The sequence below is a fragment of the Amphiprion ocellaris genome, chromosome 16 (genome assembly GCF_022539595.1).
Source record: "Amphiprion ocellaris isolate individual 3 ecotype Okinawa chromosome 16, ASM2253959v1, whole genome shotgun sequence".
Lineage (NCBI taxonomy): Eukaryota > Metazoa > Chordata > Actinopteri > Pomacentridae > Amphiprion > Amphiprion ocellaris.
The window spans coordinates 4,332,742-4,358,079 of record NC_072781.1 but is presented as its reverse complement, the minus strand read 5'-3'; the positions used below and the strand labels follow the sequence as shown (position 1 = coordinate 4,358,079).

Below are 25,338 nucleotides of genomic sequence, written 5' to 3'. Positions count from 1 at the left end.
TGTAGCTGTACATGAAACATCGTGCAAGTTGGCCTAATGACCAAATTTTCAATTTTCCAGGGGGCGCTATGGAGCCATTTTGCCACACACATGCGCAACTCCCATAAAATATCAAATTTTTCGCGAGGCCTGATGAGCATGCCACGTTTGATGCGTTTTGGGGTATGATAAGGCCGCCAAAAAGGCAATTCAAAAGTCCGGAAAAGAATAATAATAATAATAATAATAATAATAATAATAATAATAATAATAATAATAATAATAATAAATAATTCCTTGCATTCCAATAGGGTCTTCGCACCATTCGGTGCTCGGACCCTAATAATAAATAATTCCTTGCATTCCAATAGGGTCTTCGCACCATTCGGTGCTCGGACCCTAAAAATGTATAGAAAAGCATTCCTCAAGTAAGTGTCACAAAGTACTGCATCCATAACTACAGGACACAATTTTCTGCCCCCTAGTGGTCAACAACCCCTAAGTGCAGTTTAAATATTTCAACACGAGTAAATCTTTTCATCCATTCATCCATTATCTTTACACCGTTAAATTCTCTGTGGGGTTCCAAAGGCTGAATAAATACATGTCAAAATTAATATTTCTGCAGAGTTGTATGGCAAGTGGAAGTGGATATGTAGATGTGACAAGATTTTAAAAAGTTAGAAACTGTTACTGCAGAGGAGAGTATGATGCAGATGAATGTGTTACACCTTGAGAAGCAAAGCAAGGAGTCCAGAGGCTGCAGGGTTAATGATCACCTGCTGTCCTGTTCACGGTGGTTGGCACCGATGAGCTGTCCCGAGTCACTTTCACTTCTGTTATCATCTTATCTTTGCAGTCCAGTGAGTCATCGTCGAGCTCTCCCACATGTACGCACATTTTTTAGCACACAAGTTCGGATTGTTGATACAAGGAGAACAAGCAGCCGATTGCTGCTCGGCTTTCTCAGAACTGCAGTCATCATTAACAGGCCAGTTGGTTTGCAGCATTTCACATGATAAAATAGTTAACATAGCCTAATTAAGATTTATAAACGGTACATGAAGAATAAATGGTTTATAAAGCACTATAATCTACTTATAAACTAATATAAGGATATTTAACTCCTCTTCAAATTGGTGATTTATGATTTTTATTATTATATAATACAGCAAGTATGCTTATGGACATGAATTATTAAGTATTTTCCTATTATTTTATTAACTTAACACAAGGTTTATGTATCTAATTGTTGCTTTTATGAATAAATACACTTACTAAACCTACTTCAGTTAGGAAACTCCAGTCACTAAAGAAGGCCATGAGATGTGCCTAGAAGAAATCAAAAATAGCAAACCTGATTTAAGACAAGAATTTCCCCGCAAACTGGTGTTCATCAGATCAAAAATCATCCTTGAAGCTACGCAGATCATCACATGTAAGGACAATAAAATACATTTATACCCAGTTATGAACAAATCCTCACGCGCTGTAAGCATTTATGCATGTAATAATGTGTTAAAAAAACATAACTACAGCTCTGTTACATTGTGCGGTCATTCATTCATCATTCATTCACTTTTAAAGGCCAAAAAAATGATGAATTAGAACACATTGAGTTTAGTGAATTTCAGCCCTAGACCCTCCACAATCTTAACACGGAGGCTGCTTCATGTTTAAGGCAAAAAAGACAGCGACTCAAGGGAGTTTCAAACAGCTAAAATGATGTTTAGTTGTCGTGTGTTTATGCGATAGTGTTCAGTGGAAGGGTGTATGTCATGTATGCTGCAGCTTACAAAAGGGTCAGACAAAGGTAACCATGGATACACCCTCTTCCTATTGCACAATGACAGATAACTTCCTGTCGAATGAGCCTCGGCTGTACTTTTGATTTTTGCGACATTTCAGTTTTCTGAAGAAGAGGCAGTGAGTCAGAGTGTGAAGAATTCATTCATGAGCAGACGTTGTGCTGTGATCTAAGACCTGACATTTTCATTCATGCTTTACTGTCGACAGCTGAAACACACAGTCCGGCTCATCTGGATTTAACCCTCCTGTTGTCTTCATTTACAGGCACCAAAAAATATTGTTTCCTTGTCTGAAAAAAGTCCAAAAATTCAGCAAAAAAATTCCCCAAATTTCTGAAAATTTGCAGAACCTTCAGGAAGAAAATTCCAATAATTCCTTAAAAGTTTCCCTTGAAAGTTTTATTTTTAAAAAAATCCCCCAAATTTGGCAAGAAAATTCTTGTAAATATTTTCAAAAAATGAGTAAAAATCTTTTAAAAAATCCTAAAAATATCTCAAGTGATTACATATATATCAGCAAAACTTCTAATATTTTCTTTAAGAACGTTAACATAAAAATCAACCAAAATCCAGTGAAATTTGCTGGATTTTGGTTGATTTTTTTGTGAATGTTCTTAAGAAACATTTTTAACATTTTCTTCCCACCAAAAAATGTTGAAAAATTCCCAAAAATGTTGAAAATGTGGACATCAGAAGCTCAATGTGAAAATATATTTTTTTCCAACATTTTCAAACTTTAAAATGGGTCAATTTTTACCCGCAGGACGACACAAGGGTTAAATATACTACATATACAGCCGGTAAGTAAGATTCAAACAGTGTGTAGATGAGCATATCAGTCAGAGTTGACTGGTGGAAATGGGCAGCTGGAAGCAGTGGGCTGGAGGAAGGTCAGCAGCAGCATCCCACAGTGGACATGATGGAGACTAGGCCAGTTGGTGGGACAGAAAGCGCACATCTGAAGCATCCATCTCCAGGACCAGGGACACTCGGAGGAAGGACACAGGGAGAAACAGAGTGAATGCAATGCAGTAACAGAATATGTAGTAAATATAAAGGTAGATAAAGAAGGGCTCAGTGCATCCAGAGAGCAGCCTAGGCCTACAGCAGCAGAACTAGGGGCAGACTAAAGGGACGTCGAAGAAGAAGTCAGTTGTGGCCCACCTTTATGATGTCCTAAATGAGACTTTGAATGTTGACAGTAGAATAACTAATTTCCAGTATAATTTTTTACACTGTTTTTACTTTACCCGGAAATGCGATTTTTTTCCCCACTGATTTTTCGGTTCTTTTTTACTGAAAATTGCCAGCTATTGTAGCAGTTTCACTCATGGCAATCACATGTTCTACATCATATAAAAGCCTGAAATCTCTAGTTTATAATCATATTGTTCTTGTGTTTTCATTACAATAGAAATGACATATGATACAATGACAGCATGTCTCAGAGTTAATTTTTTGCCAGAAATTTTTAATATTAGAAACTAAAATTTTATAATATATATATATATTTATGCCAACTTTTTAATTGATATATAGTATATTCCTGATAGAATGCATTCTATATTGCATATCAGCACTATAATATCATGCATGGCAATGTTTGGTTGCTTACAAGTATTGATTTACTGCATTATCTTTGGATTCATTTTTGATCACTTTTCATTCAGTTTGTTGTTCTTGTTACTTTAAGACATCTTCTGCTTTAGTTAAGGATGTTTCAAATAATTAGATTTGTCAGAAAGGAAGGTTTTAAGCCTGGTTTTAAAAAATAGAGAGGGTGTCCGTCTCCCGAACCCAAACTGGGAGGTGGTTAATGAACGTATTATTATTACATTCATTAAGCATATATTGCTCATTGTCCCATACTTTTACATATATGTAACTTTGTATGCAAGACTTTTACCTGTTATACAATATTTCTATAGTCTGATTTTTATATTTATTTCCTCTATAATGCCAAAACACACAAAAGCAAATCTATGTAATTATCTAACAGCATTAAGATTATTTGTGTGAACTCCAATTATTTGATTTTATTTGAATCTGCTGTATTCTGTTTTCTGGGACTAACCACATGTACTCCTGATTGCACTGCCTTTCTAGATGTCTGTGAAGGAAGCTATAAAAGTTGTAATATAATAACTGATTATTTGTCTTGTAGCAGAAGTTATGTTTAAACTTCTAGGTTTTATTTTTTTTTTTTAGCTCCTGTCACATTATTAGTCACTGTGGGCACCTCAGTGGAAACAGAACAGTCATGACTAGCAGCAGAGAGAATTCAAAAATGTATTTTGAGCAGTTTGACTCAGTTCTGATGCCATAAATTATTAAGATAAGTCCTTTATTTCTCCCCATGTCAGGGGAAATTCACATTGTTACAGCAGCTTATGTAGCAATAGACGTAGTAAACACTAAAGTTGAACTTATTTGATTATATATTTTAAAAATTTAATTTGAACCTAGAATCAGTGTGTGCACCATTTTTACTACCAAAATGGGAGGAAAAGGTGACTACATTATTATTATTATTATTATTATTATTATTATTATTATTATTATTATTATTATTATTATTATTATTATTATTATTATTATTATTATTATTATTATTATATAATTGTTTTTTATTTTTTCATACTTGTCTGCTATTTCCACAAAACTCCATGAATTTATTTATTTCTTTTAAATTAAATTTGATTTGTGCAAATGATGGATTTGGGGATTTTTTTTTACATGAGATATTTAAGATAAAGTGAAAATACTCAGTGCAATTGAAAACAAGCCATGAGTGGTTCCACTGCTGCCAACCGAAGCTAAATGACTAAAATTCTAAAACTTTTGGTCTGAACTGCAGAATGTGTTTACACAGAGCAGAAAAATGCACACAATAAAAAAACTATAGTATGCACAGCCAACATTTCTTCTCAGAACTGGTAAAATCTGTTGGAATTTGGAAAAATGTAGTACATGTTGATTCCAGTTTGTTTCAGGTTTTGGAAGGGGAAAAAAGAAACTCAACTTTCATTTTTCATCATGTATGGCATGCTGTACAACATACATTTGTGAGTTCTGGCTGTGCTGTTTCCATACAGGTGCAAAACTTTACATTGCAGTCAAAATGAGCCCACGGTGAGTAAAAATGTGACTGGAGCAAAAAATAAAGTGCAAAACGTTCAAAGGGTGAAACACAACATCACCTACAAGACACATAATCTTTCTTCCAGTTATGATTTTTGTAATTTCCTTTGCAGACTTTCAAAAAGATTTTTAGGAATCAATGTGAAGCTCATACAACAGTAGACCACAGATCATGTGTATGTAGATTGCAAATGTCTTCATACTTATTTCAATTACCTGACAGTGCTTTTAACCCATAAAAATCTAACTAGCATATGTGCTTCTTAGAGTTATTTATATCTGCATAGACAGATTCAGTAGCCCACAGCAGTGACGCTCTCACAGCTCAAGTGAAACAGTCTGCAGATGAACTGTTACACAAGCGTTTGCATGCTGGGGTATTTCCAGGAAACCACATCAGCCTACCTATCTAACTGTGGTGGAGGCTGTAGGTAGATGAGGGGGCCTACGCACAACCCTGCAGTCACACACTTCTTAAATGTCACCTCTGCCATGTGATATAAAGCTTTTTTTTTAACCAATTCCCCACCTGCAACTGCCAAATCTGCCCCTCTGACTCCAAACTCCCCCCTCCCACCGTACGATCGACTCCTCCCGGGTGAGGGTGGGGGTTCCCTTTCTGTTGCTTTTTTTAAACTGCAAGATGCCCTAACGATAACCTGGAAACAACTGAATAGTCACAAAAAAGCACCGAAGAAAAACCTCATCAATTGAACTTTTCTTTTGTATGGAAACCAGTAACGATGACAAAAGAAAGAAAAGAACAACAGAGGCGGAAAGAAGAGAAAAAAAGAGCTAACGCAGTTACACATATGGGAAAATGGTGCACTCTGCCACATCTAAACCAGGCCTCCGTGATCACTTATCTGACGGCTTCTTTTGCAGCACTTCCTACACTGGAGATGGATTCGCTGAGAGTAGTGAGTGAGTGCTTTTCAGCAGAAACAGTATTAAGCAACACACAGCTCAGTAAATAGAGGCTGTGCTGTAAGGAGAGTGCAATGTTGAGTCTCAGAGAACATGCGAGCATATTGTATGTGCATGTGCTGATAGGGCTGCACACGTGTTGCATAAATATATTCAGTGATAGTGAGTACACATTTGTACTGCTTTCAGAAATTATTAGCATATTCATTCTCTTGCGCTACCTTACATAATACAACTAAAAGCCTAAACTCAACTCTTATGTGACAATAACGCAAAATGTTTCCACATCTAAGCTCACACACTCATGCACACACACAATAACTGCAGAGCCAAGAACCACATCAGTCAGATTTCAGATTTCTTAATAAAAATAATTCATTTCAGGACGACATATAAATAATTATTGAATCACACAATACAGATATCTTGATATGAATAAATACTTAACAAATAAAACCAGGCTTTTTTCATACAATACCCTATTGTCGAAAAGGTCACACAAAGAAACTTCCACACCATTTGCATGTTTTGTTACACCTTCTGCTCCTAAGCCGATGCTCTTCCTACTGTTGGAATGTCCCTACGCAAGTCGGAGTACCATTCCTAAATGCCTCAGCAGCTTAGACAAGTCATGTGCAACTTATGTGATCTCCTCCCAGTCGAACTCAGCCGGAGCTCCGAAAACCCCGACGAGCCCACCGCTAATTGGCCTTTAATTGATTAAGGTTTGTCTAGAGGTGATTAAAGCACACAGAGATCTACGTACAGGCCGTCAACATGTGGGCTGGCCCCACAGCTTTAGATACAGTTGAATGAAAAGGCAGACCGAGAGCCTGTTTGTCTATGCTTCTCTAACCAGAGCCACAGACGGACACCTGCCTACAGCAGAGGTGTTCAGCAGAAGTATGAGGGGAATCACTGCTCCACATGATGTCCACATTTCAGTTGGTCTGATAAATGTTTCACACTTGAGGTTATCACTGTAGATAAATGTTTCTTTGCACTTGGATGAAACAGACACTCACATATAGAGATGGTGTCCATTTGGGGATTTTTCAACATGAGAGATCTTGTTAAGCTTTGCACAAAACTGGAGATGTCCGTCTGCGGCCCTCTGGTTAGGTTAGAATGGTCCAGGCTGGCCATTTTTAAGGAGGTAACAACAACTGTTTGGCAATTGATGGCACGTTTTTTTGTCGTTTTTTTTTTTTTTCTTTTTGGCAGAAAACAAAACCAAATATATCAAAATACATTTAAAAATTCAAAAACAAAACAAACAAAAAAAACCAGGAATGTCAGTTTTTTTGTGTATTCCAGACGCACACATGCGTGAGTTGTGTGTGTGTGTGTTTGGAGATGAGGCATCGGGTTGGAAGGTCCTACAATATGGATTAATATCCATATTCACAAAAGCATTTTATAGGTGGGAGCACTGATCCATAATCACTGATCAGGCCCCTCTGGTCCATAAAATTTCAATCACTACTTAAAGGCAAAACTTATCGAGGATCAGCCCCAATACTGTGCTGTTGTAGCAGCAGCACAAAACACATTCAGATAAACGAGATTAGCCAAAGCAGGCAATGGGATTGCTCTCTGACGTTTTGAAATTGTCGCCTTGGCACATCCAGTGGGGTGGAGCAGAGAGGAATGCATTTCTTTATGGGTTTGTTTACCTACACATCACCTCAGGCCGGGGTGGGGCGTTACAATCTCACAGAGCTGTGTTTGCATGTGCGTGTGTGCATATGTGTGTGCCGTGGTAAGGTGGATAATTATCCAGACTTCACCCGTCTTCATTTTCTCAGTTCTCTCTACAGTCGGCAATCCCCGTCTGACAGGACTGGCTAAACTACATTTGTGTGTGCAGGTATGTGTGCGCATGTGTCGATGCGTTTCTAGGTGCTTAAGTGGTTAGTAAACAGGAAAACAACGTCCAAGGCAACAGATCTGTTTTGGAGAAAAGGGGAAATAAGAGGAAGGAAAGGAGGAATAGAAAGAGAATGAGTCCCATCTCTGCTGTGTTCTCTGCCTTCTGCCCGGTGACACCAGCAGCATGTTGGCTACAATGGAGAGGCTTGTATTTCTGTACATGTAGCACCAAAACTAGCAGGGGCCTGCCCTGTCTGTCTTGCACTGTTTGGACACACGATTTGTTCCTGCTTTTTATACCAAGAAATTTACAACTTCATATAACAGATAAGTAACAATACTAATTTGCCTAAAAATATAAACTAACACTCCTATTGACTGACTAATGGAAGAAAATTAACTTTTGATCATTTTACAATATTGATTGCAAGAGCCTCTTTTGGCAAATCTTTGTCTGTTCTGGGAGGACAAATGAGTAATTTTGGGGGAACTAAGCTAAACAACTTCATTTCAAGCACTTCACTTGCTTCGCTTTGGCCTGGTTCGGCTCACTTCTGCTCACTGCTTCCACAGATTCGTCGCTGGGCTCGCCCAACTACTGCATCCCTCACTCGACAGAGCAAATGCTAGACAGACAGGCAGACAGATACACAGATGGGTTAAGACAGACAGACAGACGGGGGGTATAAATCCTTGGCTGTGGTCTAGAAAGCAATGTCAGATGCTTCTTGTTATGTCAACATACAATCATTTTGTCCGGCACGATTCACTACGTACCTCTAAATACATATTGTACACAAGAGTTAAGTCAGTTGCTCTGACATGTAGCCGAACCTCTCACCGTGTAAGTGCACAGGGCACGTCTGATGATAATAATTGCACAAAGAGGTATTCTGGAGGCCATGTCTACTGTGAACACACACACACTCACCCACCGCCCCCCCACGTACACACACTCTCTCTTCACATTCTACATGGGGGGTTTGATTTTCAGGCCATAAGGTTACTAGTTAGTCACTAGCTAGTTAGTTAGTTGGTTAGTTAGTATCAGAGGTGCATTGACTGGCATGGGGAGCCCACAGCAGGGCGGCGGCTCTAGCGTGCTAGCGATGTGTCATCATTGTGTGGAGCGCATGTGGTCAGCCGCGGTAAATCTGTTTGAAGTGGTCACACTCGTTGCAGTAGCCCTGTTTCTCTTGGTTGGCGTAGTGGTCGCAGCCCTGCGTCCGGCACCGCTGCTTCGACTTCTCCTTGGGCGCCTGCGCCCGCCTACCCGCCTCCCTGCCCTGACCACGCGTGTGGCACTCTGGGCAGAGATCTGTGCAACCTGGGGACACGTTGCTGCAGCCACTACGTCGGCACTGAGTCTGGGTCTGGGTCTGGGATTGCTGTGAAGATCTGGGTTTGGCTGCTCGGTCACGCTTTTTATTGAAGAAAGAGAAGGGCAAAGGAGCAAAGAAAAAGAAGAGGATGGTTAATTAGCAACTGTGGAGCAGCAGGATGTTGTAATAGTGAAGATATGTGGCAAAAATGATGGAAAAACAAAGACAAAAGACACAAGTACAGCAAGAGTGTCAAACACTCACCATGACCAGAGGAGGGGAGTGTGGTGTGCGATGTGCCACTTGGTTTAGCCGTGCGCTTTGCTCTTTGACGTAACATTTATCGCAGTAGCCCTCCAGCATTGCCTTGCCAACTGCACCACACCCAGGCCCACGACACCGTGAGGCATTCTGGAAGCCTGTCTCCAAACCATGCCGGCTCTGGACCGGTGCAGGAGGAGGAGTCAGGTCTGGAACAAACAGAAGCCAACATAAGCAATGTGTCAGATAACCAAAAAGCATTGCAACACAGATAAACTGAAAAAAAAAGTTCATTTAAATAACTTCACAGCTTTGAAAAGATATTTTCTACATCTGAAAATCATGTCATATGATAGAAGTTTTCCAGCTTTGTTTAAGGACTTACGGTGGTTGGTTTGATAGTCTACATAGCAAATAGTGCAGAAACCCAATTTCTCTGGTGTCCCAAAGAACTGGCAGCCAGATCTTTTACAAGGCCTGGCCAGAGGGGCCTGCCAGGCTGAGGTGTGCCCGGGGGTTAGGGTGAGGCACGGCCGCTCAGTGTCCCTGGCCTGGCTCCAAGCCGAAGATGAGGCCTCAGTCCTTGGGTTGCTCTGCTGAGGCTCTCCCCTCTCTGGAGCCTGCTGTCTCTGCATGCAGGGTGGACACAGACCATTGAATATCCTGAACGCCTCCTGTCTGCACATGCTGCATCGCTCTGTCTCTGCCTCGCAGCCCCCCCACTGGGTCCAGCCGGAGCCCTGGGCCGGGTGGGGAACGACGGGCCCCCCATTGGGGCCCGGGAGTCCTGTGGCAGCCGTTCCAGCTCCAGGGGGTCCGTGGTTCTGCCTGGAGTTGAAGCAGCGCTCACAAAGTCCATCATGCTCCACACTGAGGGTGAAGAGGCAGCCAGGTGTCTTGCACTTCATGGCATGAGTTTCACTGTATAGGCTGAGGCTGGGGGCGGTGGGTGGGGCTGAGCGGGGGCTGGATAACACCACCCCTCTCCCAGACGAGGAACATGGGGGGCTGCTGCTTCGGGCTCCTCTGGAGCTCACCTCAGTCTCTGATCCCCCAATCACTCCAACCCCACCTTGTACACCTCCTCCCTTGGTCTGAACCACCCCCTCTATTCTCGCTCCTCCGCCGGTGGTGGCCTGACGCTTCTCAAAGCATTCATGGCAATGAGGCTGTGTGTCCACCGAGACGTAGAAGGTGCATCGTGGCGTGGCACAGCGGATCTCAATGAGAGAGAGCTGGGAGACAGAGAAGGGTGGTGGGCGCTGTGGCTGGGCGGCCCACGCCTGCTCCTTGTCCTCCTGCCAGCGCTGGTACTCGTGGTTGACTAGCTGCAGGTAGTCCTCCATCAGGTTCATGTCTTCTGGAAGGTTCCCCTCATCCAGCCTGAGCACAGAGACATACAATGTGGTTCTTAACTGCATTATTTTTTTATTTTAAACCTTTTCAGTTAAATTTAGTTAACAGAGCTACTGTCAACTGTGTGCTGAAAAGGTTTCAAATTAGTTAAACTATAAAATCTGTGTTCATCAACCAACGCTGTGGTCAGTTAGAGGATGGAACTTAAAGGCTGTAAGTACCGTGCAGCTTTCATAATCCGTGTGGTGTCGTGGCCCAACCCTATGACGGGGATCTCAATCAGGTGCAGGTAATCTTTAAGAAGCCGCTCTTTCTGCTGCTGCTCCTTCTCCATCAGGAAGTGAATCTTCAGCTCCTCAAAGCCCACCCGTCTCGGGTTGATAAGCGGCACCGCTCGGATCTCTGACAAATTCAGATCAAGACGTTACACAAACTCCTGAGCAGGCCTCTTTTCTTTCTAACATTGTCATGTCAGCTACGTCACACCTGTCTCTTTGTGGTTCCTACCTGGACCGCTGTCTTTGATGGTGATGAGGGGTGCAAAGTGCTGGGAGTCGTAGCCGAGCACTATCGGGTATTTGTAGCACTCTGTAGGCGGCCAGTGTAAAGGCAGATAAATCCCACCCACATTCAGAGGAGAGATGGAGGAGCCAGATTTCATACTCCTGACCACCTGGTCTGTTGAAAGAACAACAATGTAAGAGTTACTACTAAGTTAAAGAAGGAACTGACCATGATGAGCAACTTAAATAGGGTCAAACACTTGTTAACATGTTTCTGAGTGAAATTTACACCAGAAATGTTAGATTAGACTCTTAAAAGTGCAATTCCAGAGCTGCAAAATCTTTAAAATTCTATTTTTTGTACATATTCATCCTATGTGTAGTTTAGGATTCACAATATCCGCTGTAATTTCCTGTTTAGGACAAACAGTACGCCTTTCATTGAAATGAAACACTACTAAGACTTCAGAACAACCAACAGCAAAATGTTGAGGCATGTTTTAAAGGAGATATCTTCACCTTCTCCATCACAGAGAGACATGTTGATACAAGACCAGTGACTCTTTGATGGGAAATGAGGGGAATTAAATGTACTTTGAGATGATAAAAATGTACCTGCAATGACGATGATGGGTCGGCGGAGGATGTTGGAGAGGATGAAGATGTGAATATCCTCCAATGAGTCAAACTGGAGGCCGTTGCTACTGGAGACCGGAGACGCCATCTTCACTATCTTTTCCCACTCTTCCTCCCAGTTCTGGGAAAGCACGCACACACACACACACATACAGGGACAAAAAGTCAGGATATAAACTTGTGAGATTGATTACATTTGTGTAGTAGCAATGCAAAAAAAGTAGTTTAAAGGCAGGAAAATGAGGGAAATGATGTACAATCCAAAAAACACATATTTATTAGCAGAAACTTTTAATTTCACTGAGTCATTAGCATGTGGTTTGCATCTTTTAACTCAGATTAAAGTAATCTTAATGCAAAGTAACCAAACAGACTTAAAGATCTTCATACCATGGTGGTGTATCGGAGGCCGGTCTGGGTGAACTCCTGGGACTGGAGCAGCTCTGCCTGGAAGCGAGCTTTAAACACACCGGTGTCCGTCTCCTTCAGAACCCCGTGAAGAGCTTTCCGAAGCACCAGGTCCGTGTCCTGAACACCGAGCATGTACTGAGAGGCCGCGTGGAGCAAACAGTTCCCGTCTCCTGTACGGACACACAGAGAAGGAGGAAGAAGAAAACATTATCAGTACAACGGTTGGTAAATTTTGCACACAAAGTTCTAAAATAGTGCCTGGGTAAATGCAAATACTACGTTCACACAGCGCGCACAACAGACAATTGCTGCGTGTGCACACAGAAGCGTAACAAAAGTCTGGGGATTTCCAGGCCGTTGGGCCAGCTGTCACACTATCTGGTTTGTGGACTATTATATGACCCTCATATGTCTAACAGGACACTCTGGCTTCAGACAAAGCTCAGACTTTACCCAGCTGGTTGGAGAAAAATGGCCCATAAATCACCTGAAATCCACTTTTGAAAAATTTAAAACTTTATGATCTAAATCTACAGAGAACTGCAAACAATCGGCAACAATTTACTGTCTATATTCTACTAACTGTCCAGACAGATTGCGGCTCAGAAGACGTGTTGGTGTAAGAGTAGCTTAAAAATCCTGGAATTTTATTTAGTCTCCTTCAGCAGTTCTGGGTCTTTTTCTCATTGTGAAACAGTAGAGCCCGTATTTGTCAATGTGTGCGGCTCTGAAAAACCCTGTTGCCACACTAAACACAGGAATTTCCCTGCGCTAACTTCTGCCTTTTGTGCGTGTGTGCGTGTGTGTGTGTGTGTGTGTGTGTGTGTGTGTGTGTGTGTGTGTGTGTGTGTGTGTGTGTGTGTTCCCCTATGATCCCAGCTCATCAATGCTTCTCAGCTGGTCCTGTACTTTCCACGAGGGCGTGATTTGGACAGGCTGGAATGTTATCGTTTTAACGACTGCTATCAACACCCGATGAAGGCTGTGATTAATGAGCACTCAGATAACATGTGCCCTCACATGCACAAACATACAAAAATGTACTGCGATACGTATGTTTCGTCTGTCTCGTCTATTCGCAAGCGTTCACCTGGAAGTAGCTCAAGCACCTAAAAACACACACGCCCTTATTTGTATTAATCCTCTGTATCAAAACGAAACTTTCAGATTGTTGGATGAGCGGCTCATGTTTCAAGAATTACACCTCAGCACAAGGAAAGAAATGTAAATTTAACAAAGAAAAACCAGCTGAGATAAGGTTAGCCTTCACAACAAAGATTCTAAAGCGTGTTTTCCCTTGAGGTATGTGTGCCATAGGCCAAGTTGTGATCAGCTTTCTCGGAATAACATTAACTGTGGTGCAGGATGAACGTAATGTGAGATACAGTTGTTTTCATTCAACTGAAAGAACATCCCAGCGTGTTCGGAGGGAAAAACATCCACTTCTATTTCAGACTGGCGAGCTGTTGTTGCATTTCGGTGCTCTTACATCACTCAACAAAAACATAAAATGCACGGCTCTCCAGTGACAAAAGGCATTGTCAACGGAGACGCAGCGTACACGAAGAGGCACACATGTCCACATGCACCGCCGCTTCCTCTTGTGCACCAAAACACAGACTTTTGACCCTGAATTGAGGTGCCCGGCTGATGACTAAAGATGAAAGACAGCCGGCAGGTCCCACCAGTCTAAATATAGACACTTCCTGAAAACAAGTTAGGCCAGACTCGAGCTTATCTGGGTGCTGTCCAGGTGACAGCAAAAGTTGGCAAAGCTGTGTCACCAGTGGGGCTCTAGGTTTGCATCATCCCACTCTCTGTCCCACACAAGAATATTTTTGCTTCTGCACCAAAAAAACCCCCCAAAAAACAGAAGCAACTAATTCCAAGTAATGTGGATTACACAAGAGAAACTTGAAATGTGTACTTCTAAAGCAGAACACTGCAGCAGTGTATGTGGAGTCACAGTGCTGCAGCTGAACAAATCCTGCCTGATGGGGACACATGACAGACATGGGATGCTGTTTGGGAAAAACCCTCGGATGTATCCCAGACATTTAAGACAGAAGGCGCTCTGACTCCTAATAACGCCTTTCTTCACTGGCTGGAAAAGTTTTATGAAACAGGAAAAAGGATGTGACCCTGATATTTTAACTGAATGTTTATGGGGCTGTTTTGTTTTTATGGCGGTCACGACTATTTTTTTCAGTCTTGTGCTGTGATTAAATCGGGTTTTGGGAATGAAGCTTTGCTAGATTCACAGAGACGACGAACTGAGAAGAAAGATTTTGGGGCTAATGGGTGGATTTAGGTCCCAGATGACAGATCTCTGATATGGATGTTCACTGACGGACTTCTTCTTCTTCCCTCATGTTTTCTGTGTGTGTGTGTGTGTGTGCGTGTGTGTGTGTGTGTGCTGAGCTCCAGTGACTCAGCAGCAGTCAGTCAGTCTTCTGTGTGTGTGTGTGTGTGTGTGTGTGTGTGTGTGTGTGTGTGTGTGTGTGTGTGTGTGGGTCTGTTGTCCGTCCTCTGCTCAAAGTCACTTCTGGGTCCTTCAGAGTTAGATGCTCCGGCTCTAAATTCTCGTCTCATCTTTATGACATCATCTTCACAAGCCAGGAAATTCCATGCAGGTTTTACTGGCAGCAGAAGTCAGAAGAGCTTGTCATCAATTCTGGGGTCTTTCTGAAGAGGAACCATGTATTGATGACAGTAACAGTAACTTCTTTAGTCATTACCGACTTCAGAATTGGCAGGGACCCTCGGAAAGTGTTTCACTATTGACCTAAAACAAGCGCTGGAACACACACGAGTTCCTCATCCATCCAGTAACTGCTTAAAGTTCTGATATGAGGTGTAGGAATTTTCACACGTGAAAAACAGAAACAATTTCCTTTGGAAACTCACACAATTAGAGACAAACTTGTAGCGCTGATTGATTTCCGCTTCCTCTTTCTGTTGTGAACGCTACAGCTGATGACCCTCTTCAAAGATTGTTTTTTTTTCCTTCCCTCACCTTAAAATAGATCTAATGTACACACCAGATGTGTTTAAGTTACTGTAATACACATGAAAAGGCCACGAGAGACAACGAGACACAGTTGGAGACATAAACCTACCACAGGCAGCCAGGAAGGTGAGAAACTTAAGGTGTAATGTATGTGCCTTTTTTTCAGATCCACTGACATTCACGCTCCTTAGAAACACCTACACAGAAAAAGAGGGGGCAAACCCCGAATGTTGTGAATAAAAAACTGTGGAAACAGTCGGCTCTGAAACATCGTCAACAGTACACAACAGTCCTGAGTGTGACGCCAGAGAATTTCCCAGTACAGAGCTCTGATCACAAGTAATCAGGCCCATTTCTAAATGTCTGCCTGCGTTGGGATGTTCCCGTCTTACAACATCCACGTAACAGAAAACATGACTTAGCAATGGGCTTTCTGAACTCTGACGCTCAGTAAAACCCAGGGGGCTGCTGCCGCCGAATGCAAAAGCGGAACTCATGTCCCTCATTGTTGTCATTTACAGTAACCCCGCTTGTGAGTAATGACATCTCCGAATTTACATATCAAATAGCACTGACTCATAAAAATCGCACCTTCTCCATCACAGAAAATGAAACAAAAGCAAAACACATCCTCTGTGGGAACAATGAAAAATGCTACACTTCCTAAAACCAGGGAGGAAAAAGTTGATCAGCTCAGTCGTTCTCCACAAAGCATCCCAACCTGATAAACCTCCATCCAAAGCATTCTCCAGAGCTAAACGTCGACGTAGTCTTACCATTGGTGCGTAACGGCACCATCTTCTTCAGCTCCCGACACCAGTTGAGCTTCTTCTCCTGCTCCAGCGACGCCTGCATGGCTCGGTCCAGGATGGCGGCCTGCACCACCTCCCTGAAGGCCTGGGGGAAGTGGTTCATGGCGATCATCTCCAGCGTGTAGCGGTGCATCCCCCGCAGGTGGTGCATGAGGCCGCCGCTGGTCGCCGGCTTCACCACGTCATTGGGCACTCGCTGACGGATCTTCACCGCCTTCAGCAGGTTGGACACAAACAGGAATTTGGGGAGGAAGTTCTGACCCTGCGACATGGTGGACGGACGGGTGGACGGAGGGGAGGAAGAGGAGCGAGGAGGAGGAGAGGAGGAGGCACCAACCGCCGATGACCAAACAACGTGGAAACTGGATGGAGAGAGAAAAAGAGGGGAGAGCGTTAGATGTTATGTCTCAGCAGAGTACAGTAGCAAAAAGACTGGTGGGAAATTTTCAGCGGAGATTCCCCTTCCTTATTAATTCTCAGGTTAATTTACAGTTTTGTTCGGGAAACCACCCCGTCGCACGCAGGATCACTGGCTCTGTGGTGCTTTTCCACTGGAGATTCTACTGAGGCCAAACTGAATAAAAGTACACAAAGACCCCTTTTGTGTTCTTGTTTGTTCTTTTAATTCTGTCTTTTTTTTTGGTCCTTTTTCCCCCCAGCACGGCATCCCTGAGCTCAAAGACTTCTAACAGTAAACTGGTATTTTCCCAACTTTTACATGAATGCCACCCAGGGATTCCCAAGCTGCTGGGAAGGTCACAATCGGAAAATTTCACATCATCGCACCTAAACAAAAAAACACAACCTAAAGTTACTTTAAAGCATCTAAGGTCCAACAGTGTTGCAAAAAAGAGTAGCTTTAAAAGGCTATTCCACCCAAACTGTGCACACACTTTTAGCTCTCAGGAAGTAGAAAGTGGTGGTCAGCATGAAGGCCTGGAGTTTTTGCTGACTTTTAAACTTCCACCAACATCCTCGCATCAGCCTTCTGAGGGCTCCAGTCGCTCAGCTGATCCAGTTTCCTCCTCCAAAAAACAAACAAAAAAAAACCAAAACACCTGAATCCTGAGCTGGCTGTGGCCTCTGTGGCTCCACTACGCAAAACAGCAGCAGGTGCAACAACAGACTAGGCCATGCTAAAGGGCTAGTCAGTCAGTCACATGAGGCGGCAGACAACACACACCTGGATGTCAGTGTTGACACGGACCGCTGGTGTGTTTTAGCGTGTCCGTGTGTGTGTTTCACTGCGTGTGTGTGTGTGTGTGTGTGTGTGTGTGTGTGTGTGTCACAGCGGGGCAGACTTTACGCACCGTGGACGCACAGCTGCCGGACGCTGCGGTTCGAGGCTGGCCGGGGCTACACAAAAACACAACAACAGGAGACTTTGCTGACGTTAAAAGCTTACGTAATTCCAATGACAACTACCTTTGAAACAATGTGGCGTTCAACCGCGTCTCACCGCGCGGGGATCGACGCCGTGCGGCCGCGCGGATGCCACACTCGGCCCCTTAAATGCCCCGTTATCCGCTCGGGGGGTGACGTCTTTGTAAACAATGGCTGTCAAAGCCACTGTCGTGAGCGAGGCTTCAAGCTTCCTCCGTGTCCCCAGAAACACGACCATACATTCACTCAAGGCCCGAGCGTGATGTTGCCCGTCGCCTTCCTCCCGTCGGCGGCTAAAGAAAGCCGAGAAACGAGCTGTCCACATGGGGAGCGGGGAGGACTGCTGTCTTACCTGTGTAATATGTCGGAGGAGGAGGGGAGGGGGGTAATAACAAAGCCTCCCGGATGCTCAGGCTAGTCCTCCTCAGCCACTTCACTCAGCCTCACCGCAGCGGTCCTCGGCGCCATTCAAGCTTCTCTTTCCGTCAGTATCAGATCTATTTTGGAGCCCTCGCAGCTTTGGCGGAGCCTTTCAACAGAGCACACGCGTCCGCTAACGATAGTTTTTCAAAAAAGGAAAAAGTCCAAGTCAAGGGGATTTCCACACGGGGACTTTCCGTCCACCCATTTTCCTCTCTCTCTCTCTCTCTCTCTCTCTCTCTCTCTCTCTCTCTCTCTCTCTCTCTCTCTCTCTCTCTCTCTCTCTCTCTCTCTCTCTCTCTCTCTCTCTCTCTCTCGCTCTCTCTCTCTCTCTCTGCAGTTCCCGCTGTGGCCGCCAGGGGCCCCCCCTCCTTCCTTCCCTCCGTCTGTCTGACTCAATCCTGAACAGCACATCCCACCTACTGAGCACAAAGGAGCGTCACTGGGGGAGACAGACAGGTCGCGTCATACTCTATTTCATGAGACAGCCTCAGAAATAAGTCATTATCCCGCCATGAGCCCGGCCCTGGCGAAAATGAGTCAGGAAAACGAAAGACTTTGGGCCGCATGTGTGCATTTATCTGTGTGTTTAAACGCCTGGATGACTATTGCAATGATGATGATGATGATGATGATGCTGTGGCTGTCAGGAAATCAGGAGAAGCAGACCTGCTGCCTTGCTCACGGACACTTCAGCAGCAATGTGGATAAGGTGTACAGTTTACTTGTCAGGGTATCATTTGTTGGGTTGCATTAGTCAGTTAATTTTCAGTTTCACACACATTTAATCCTCCTGTTGTCCTCATGTACGGGCACCAAAAATATTGTTTCCTTGTCTGAAAAAAATCCGCAAAAAAAATTACCCAAATTTCTGAAAATTTGCAAAACTTTCAGGAAGAAAATTCCAATAATTCCTTAAAAGTTTCCCTTAGAAGTATTTTTTTTTTAATTCCCCAAATTTGGCAAGAAAATTCTTGTAAATATTTTCAAAAAATGAGTAAAAATCTTCAAAAAAATCCTAAAAATATCTAAAGTGATTACATATATATCAGCAAAACTTCTAATATTTTCTTTAAGAACATTCACAAAAAATCAACCAAAATCCAGTGAAATTCGCTGGATTTTGGTTGATTTTTTTGTGAATGTTCTTAAGAAACATTTTTAGCATTTCTTTTTTTATGTGAATGTTCTTAAAGAAAATATTAGAAGTTTTACTGATATATATGTAATCGCTTTAGATATTTTTAGGATTTTTTGGGGTAGATTTTTACTCATTTCTTGAAAATATTTACAAGAATTTTCTTTCCAAATTTGGGGGGATTTTTTTTTTTTTAAATAAAATTTTTAAGGGAAACCTTTAAGGAATTATTGGAATTTTCTTCCTGAAGGTTTTGCAAAATTTCTGAAATTTTGGAGATTTTTTTGCTGAATTTTGAGATTTTTTTCAGACAAGGAAACAATATTTTTTGGTCCCTGTAAATGAGGACAACAGGAGGGTTATGTTTTATAACTGTCCAACAAGGAGAATTCATCAGACATTTAGGCAATTTTACTACCATATAATGAACCCGAGGTTGTCTTCAAACATTTAAATCACAAAAATAAAGATACCCAGTCCACATACACTATGAGGACACCAAAAAATATAGCTGTAGTCAACATATTTTAAATAAGTTACATGACCATCAAATGAAGAGAACTTATCATTAAGTAGATTTTACAAAAAATATAAATAAAAAATTGCAATTTTATTATCATATAATGACATTTTCTGGTAGTCAGGAAGATTTGGTGTATTACTTAAGGGCACCAAAAGTGTATTTAATCTCTTCTTACATCTATTTTATCTTGCATTAGTTAGTAAAAAATAAAACTGCAGCGGTTAAAAGTTTGTAAAACAGGAATATAGCTTCTTTTAAATAAGTTTTATAACCATCCAACCAGGAGAATTTATCATTAATCAAGTACATTTTACCAAAAAATATGTCCCTTTAATCATCATATAATGAACATGGACAAAGGGTTATCTAGAAACTTACTTAAATCACACAAAAAAGAAAGATTTTCTCTCATGGTCAGAGGGATTGGATGAGGCCCTGTTGAATGACACTTCAGAACCAGTTGTGGCTTCTTTTCTTCTCACTGGTGCAGAATTCCTTCAACTAATCTCTTTCTATGGCTCATTTTTCTGGCATCAGTTAGTTTTTTTTTCATGCACATGTGGGTACAGTTTTTTTAATTTGGTTATATACATATCAGTGTCCTGCCCACACACACTGATAAGACACCAAAAATAAAGCTGCAGTGGTGAAACATGTCAAACGGGAACACAACTTCTTGCTTGCATTGCACAAAAAGAAGTTTGTCTCCCGTACAAAACTCTACAAATAAAATCTGCCACAAAAAGAATCTTCTCCTAAATAAAGAAGAAGTTTTAGAAACTTCTAACCACGTGAATTCACCAGAAATCAAGGCAGTTTTTACCCCAAAATATAGCAGTTGATGTGTCTATGAGCACAAAGCCGAGGTTGTCTTGAAGCTCGCATAAAGCCCCAAATAAATAAATGTTTTCTCAAGAACACATAGGATGCAAATATGGGCTTTCTGTTACTATGCAAGACTAATCGGTGCAAGATTCTTTCAAATAATCTGTCTCTGCCTCTGTCCTTTTCAGTAAATAGTCATCTTTTTTTACTTCACGTATAATAACAGTCCAAAGTTAGGCCACACCTTCTCACTCAATGGTTTTTATTTATTTTCTACATTGTAGATCCAACACTGAACACATCAAAACTATGAAAGAACACATATGAAATTATGCTGTCAATAAAAAAGTGTCAGACTAATCAGAATATGTTTTATATTTTAGATTCTGTAAAGTAGCTTTTTGCTTTGATGACAGCGTTGCAGGCTCTTTGCACTTTCTATGCACACTGAACTGCCCTCCCACGCCCATATGACACCAAAACAAAAAGCTGCAGTGCTGAAACTTTTGTAAAAACAGGAACTTCTTGCTTACATTGCACCCAAAGAGCTTCTCTCTTTGTCTTCTGTGCTATAAATCTTGCACACAAAAAGGTTCTCCTCCCAAAAAAACAAAGATATTCTAACCACGTATGCAGGACAATTCATTAGAAATAAAGGCCATTCAACTAAAAAAATGCAGTAATTTAAGCAAAATAAAGATCATCTCTTCCACCCACATGTTCCTAATTGTGCACAAACATATGACTTTATAGAGAAGTTAGTTTTCACACCAAAATAAACCTCAACTAAAAACGTACAGCATCCATCACCCAACATCCAGCCCGTCTGTAGGCGTCAAAGTTGAGGTACTAAAAGTGTCAAATCACATGTACTTCTGTGCACCTGTGGGGGTTACGGCGGTTAACAAGTCGTATTATCAGCGACTGAGCCCCAGTGTGTGGCGACTGTTGCACTGCGGTCTACCGATCCAGAAGCTGCAACTGAAAAACGCTTTTGTTCCAACTGTCCCATCTGACTTACTAGTGCTGCATGTTTAGTCATGATGGATGAGATAAAGGCATGAATGGACAAACATGGTTTCCATAGTGACATATCTTACTCATTAGCTCATTCATTTGCAGGTAGGTATGCACAAAAACAATAAATCATTACTTTTTCAGCACTCAATCTGTTGGCTAATGCTGAATAATTCTTAATTTTGCTGCATAAAGTTGAAAATGCAAAAGTTAAACAGGTCTACAAGAAGCTCCTAGTGTCCAATTTGATGTCTTCAGATTGTATGTATTCAGTTTGTAATGACATAAAATGGAGAAAAAAACAGCAAAAGTTAAAATTTTCATTCATTTTTTAGACAATTAAATAGCTTTTCAATTGAATGGTGGCTGATAAATTCATCATCTTACCGTTCAGTGGCAGGAATGAACCGTCAGTCAGACTACAAGTGTAATCCAGCAAAGATCTCAGTAACTAAAAGCAGATTTAACATGACTTCCAGAAAGCAACATACTAATATACTAAAAGGTGGGGTTACCACACTGCAACTAGGTCACAGCTTCAGGTGCATTGTTATCAAGATAGAACATTTTGTCTTGTCTCATCCACTCCCTGCTTTCCCTTTTCTTTCCTCCTCCCCGTGGAAAGACTTTCAGTTCTGTGTTGTGCTGGCCACACATTGGAAACCACAGCTGAGTCTCCTACCTGCTCATGGAGGGAAATGAAACTCTAGCAGTGACCTGACGGCATGCATTCATGAGGGGTGAGCTCACTGAACCGGCCTCACCTTTTAGACTAAACGCTTGCGTCACAGGGTTGACAGGGTTGAGCACATATTTGATGTCAAAATGAAGGAATACATCACCTTCACTGATTGAACAAATGATCAAGACTAACTACAGTTGTGGACTTTAAAAAAAAATAAAAAATCCATCTTGACTTGTTTGGATGCTGCTAATGTGACTCTTATCACTGATGCAGCTGACTTCATTTTCCAGATTTTTCATTGCTGCCCTTCCTGGGTCACATGCCGGCTGAGTCACCGGCTGGAGTGATCAATACTAGCCGTCTGTGGAAGCAGTGAAAAGAAAGCGCCACAGTCGTCAGCACATGGAAAACCCCAGAGGAGACAAAAGGCCCAGTGTGCAGCTCCAAATCACCAGGTGGTTCAGAATGAGCTCCCCGCTGTCCAGATCTGTCTGATTACTGAAAATGATGCAGCCAGATATGTCGAGAAGAGTTCAGCGAAAACACAGTCACCTCTGGATTGTTTCGGGAAGCCCACGCCTGTCCCTTGTATCGATAAAGTGTCCCTCATTAGAAGCGCTACAGTACCTACTAAAGTTCTGTAACACTGCTGGAAAGATTTGTCACTTTAGACAAGTGCTTGCATTCTTGCAAACTTTCTTCTCAAATTTACGTATTGACATTTTCACATTTCCACATTAAAACACCCTCTGACAAGCTAATGCAACTGGTGTGTTTTGGAAAAAAGGACCCCAAACTCAGATTTTTGGTGTTGGAACAAGAATAAGTACAATTAAGGCAATGAATTCGGTTCCGATTTAAAAAAAAAAAAAACAACTATGTTTTTGTCCCTGTGGGGCTGTTTGCAGGGTCACATAGAGTAGTAGAATGATCTGTACACATAATACTAATATAATAGTCAAAAAACAGCTATGAAGTATAATGTAACATACAGAATTCACTAAACACACCAACAGACCTTGAGGTTACAGTCCAGGATAAGTACTATTCTTATGTACAGATGTGAGGTGCTTGTATTTTACTTCTAGTTATTTAATTAACAGCTATATTTACTCTATAAATTGCTCAAAAAACATACAAAACATGATTTACTGTTAAAAAAGAAGACAATAAAGTATTAATTGCAGCTAAAGTTAGCTCCACAGTCTCCTACTACAACAGGAAAATGCTGCATGTATATTAATACATCAGCAATTATAATAATAACATTAAATAGATATTCATGGGCCTTTATCTTGAGATTCAAGAACATATTGCAGACGTAACACTTACATCAACTGTGTAGTACTTCTACTTTAAATGAGGTAAAGGAGTTGAATACTTTCTCCATTGTTGCCATCTTAAAAGCACAGTACTACTTAGACATTTTAGAACTTTTTTTTCATGTTTAACAGCACAACAGCCTTTTAAAAATCAAGTATTTTCACTCCTGTAATAACAGACAGCGATGACTGATGTTTATACGGTCCAATTGTGCTTTTCTTTTGCAATTTTCAGTTTAAAAATCCACTAAATATATAATAAAACATCTCATCTTAGGGGGGGTTTGCAGATGTCTACTCATTCTCTAGTAAGGAAAGCAGCAATTGTTGAAACACCGTTCAGAAATATGCAAGAGGAGAAGTCTGACTCACTGAGACTTTGACTGATAATAACCTTCACATTGTAGAAAAAAAGAAAAAAAAACCCCGACGTCAACTTTTGTTCCTGGCTGAAAGTGACGCTGCTGCGCTCATTGTGCATTACATACTGCACATGTGTGCGTTTAAAAGCCTGCAGCGACCTTGTAGCTGTGTTAAGGCCACATATAAACTGTATCTCCCTGTGCTTGAACTCAGACACCTCCTTCACGTCTTCTTCTACCCTCCTCAAGTCTTTCCTGTGCCTCCTTTTCACTCACTGATATCCAATCCGAGCAAAACAACCCAGAAATAGACAGATCATGAGTTCTTACAGTCTGTCTTATGTGTATTTAATAGAAGGGATCTTATTCTGGCACAGTGAAGGTACACTGCAGCAGAAATTGAGGGTTTCTGATGATCTTCAACATGTCTGGATTTATATGTCTATCTGCTGGTAATCCAGGTGCTTTACACTCATCTTTAGGCCTCATTATATACGTCCTCCCGAGTCATACGTCTCTTGTGTTCTGACAGTGTGGCCAGTCCCTCACAGTGACTTCTGAACCCAGATCGTTCCATCAGAGCCCCAAAAGCCTCGGCGCCCCGTCCCGGTATGAGGTGTCAGAGCAGCGGGGAGAACCCTGGGGAGAACTGTGAAGGGGAACATCTCGATGTTCTTCTGGCTCTTCTTCTCAGTGGAAAGCACCTCGGAGGCGGATCAAAACCAACCCCCACTGAGAAAAATCACTTGACACAGCTTGGTGTAGGTGAAGGCTGACTTCAGATTCACATTGTTCGGTTGTCATACATGTGCTTTTTTTTTTGGGGGGGGGGGGGGTGTCCACTTAAAAGATACCTGTGGAGGTTCTGAGCTGACCTGGATGGAGTGAAGACCTGTGGGTAGAACAGGTAAAAGGTGAAAGAATCGTAGAAGATATATATTGATGAAGCCTGACCTCTAGTGGTCTCAGTGTAGAAACACAAACACTGAGCTAGTAATGTACTCAAGTTCTGTATTTAAGAGCTATTTTGAGGTCATTTGCTTGAATATTTTGCTCTACATTTACTTCACTACATTAATACTTTGAAAATTCATCAACAAATAAATAATGAGTTTTTTTAAATTATTTTTATTTATTTGGACAGGACAGTGCATTTTAATGAACATACAATCTCATAATAGTTTACACAAGGTTGCAGTCAATACGCCGGATTTAGCACAAGGCTAATTTCCATCCATTGTCCCACACATAAAAGGAAAACACACAGGGATACAGATGTATAAAAAAACAATATAGTTAAACAAAGACAAGAACAAATTAACACTGACTGGGTTAAACCGACCCTAAAGTGCTACTATTTTAGAAAAGTGCTTTCTAGGCAAAGCCTGTCATAAAGTGCATATAGTTAAAGAGTCTGTTTTTAAAGTGCCTGAATTCCTCAATATTCACACATTTGATTGTCAATCAGCCATGTCTTACACTGTCTCTTAAAACTGACAAAAGTGGAGCTTTCTCTGATAGCTGTAGGTAAAGTATTCCAGTTTGTGCAACCTTTAATAGGTAAGGCATTCTGTGCAAAGGAAGACTTTCTAAAGTCTACTTCACAGTCACCCCTGGTGGCTGAC

General features: G+C 41.7%; 1 protein-coding gene across 3 annotated transcripts; it reads right to left on the bottom strand.

Moving 5' to 3' along the window:
• Positions 1-6,200: 6,200 nt before the first annotated feature.
• On the bottom strand, positions 6,201-18,069 carry tnfaip3 (tumor necrosis factor, alpha-induced protein 3). 3 transcript variants are annotated; one of them, XM_035957339.2, is made up of 10 exons: positions 17,774-18,069; positions 17,349-17,394; positions 16,003-16,400; positions 12,196-12,386; positions 11,785-11,926; positions 11,174-11,344; positions 10,888-11,068; positions 9,696-10,693; positions 9,314-9,519; positions 6,201-9,148 (listed from the first exon to the last, which is right to left on the bottom strand). In XM_035957339.2, exons 3-10 carry the CDS (start codon positions 16,307-16,309, stop codon positions 8,867-8,869), a joined length of 2,478 nt encoding a protein of 825 aa, XP_035813232.2. In that variant the 5' UTR covers positions 16,310-16,400; positions 17,349-17,394; positions 17,774-18,069; the 3' UTR covers positions 6,201-8,866. The 3 variants fall into 3 exon arrangements, with proteins under 3 accessions (XP_035813232.2, XP_023146222.2, XP_023146224.2); XM_023290454.3 differs by lacking the exon at positions 17,349-17,394; XM_023290456.3 differs by lacking the exons at positions 17,349-17,394; positions 17,774-18,069 and adding an exon at positions 17,464-17,734.
• Positions 18,070-25,338: the final 7,269 nt, after the last annotated feature.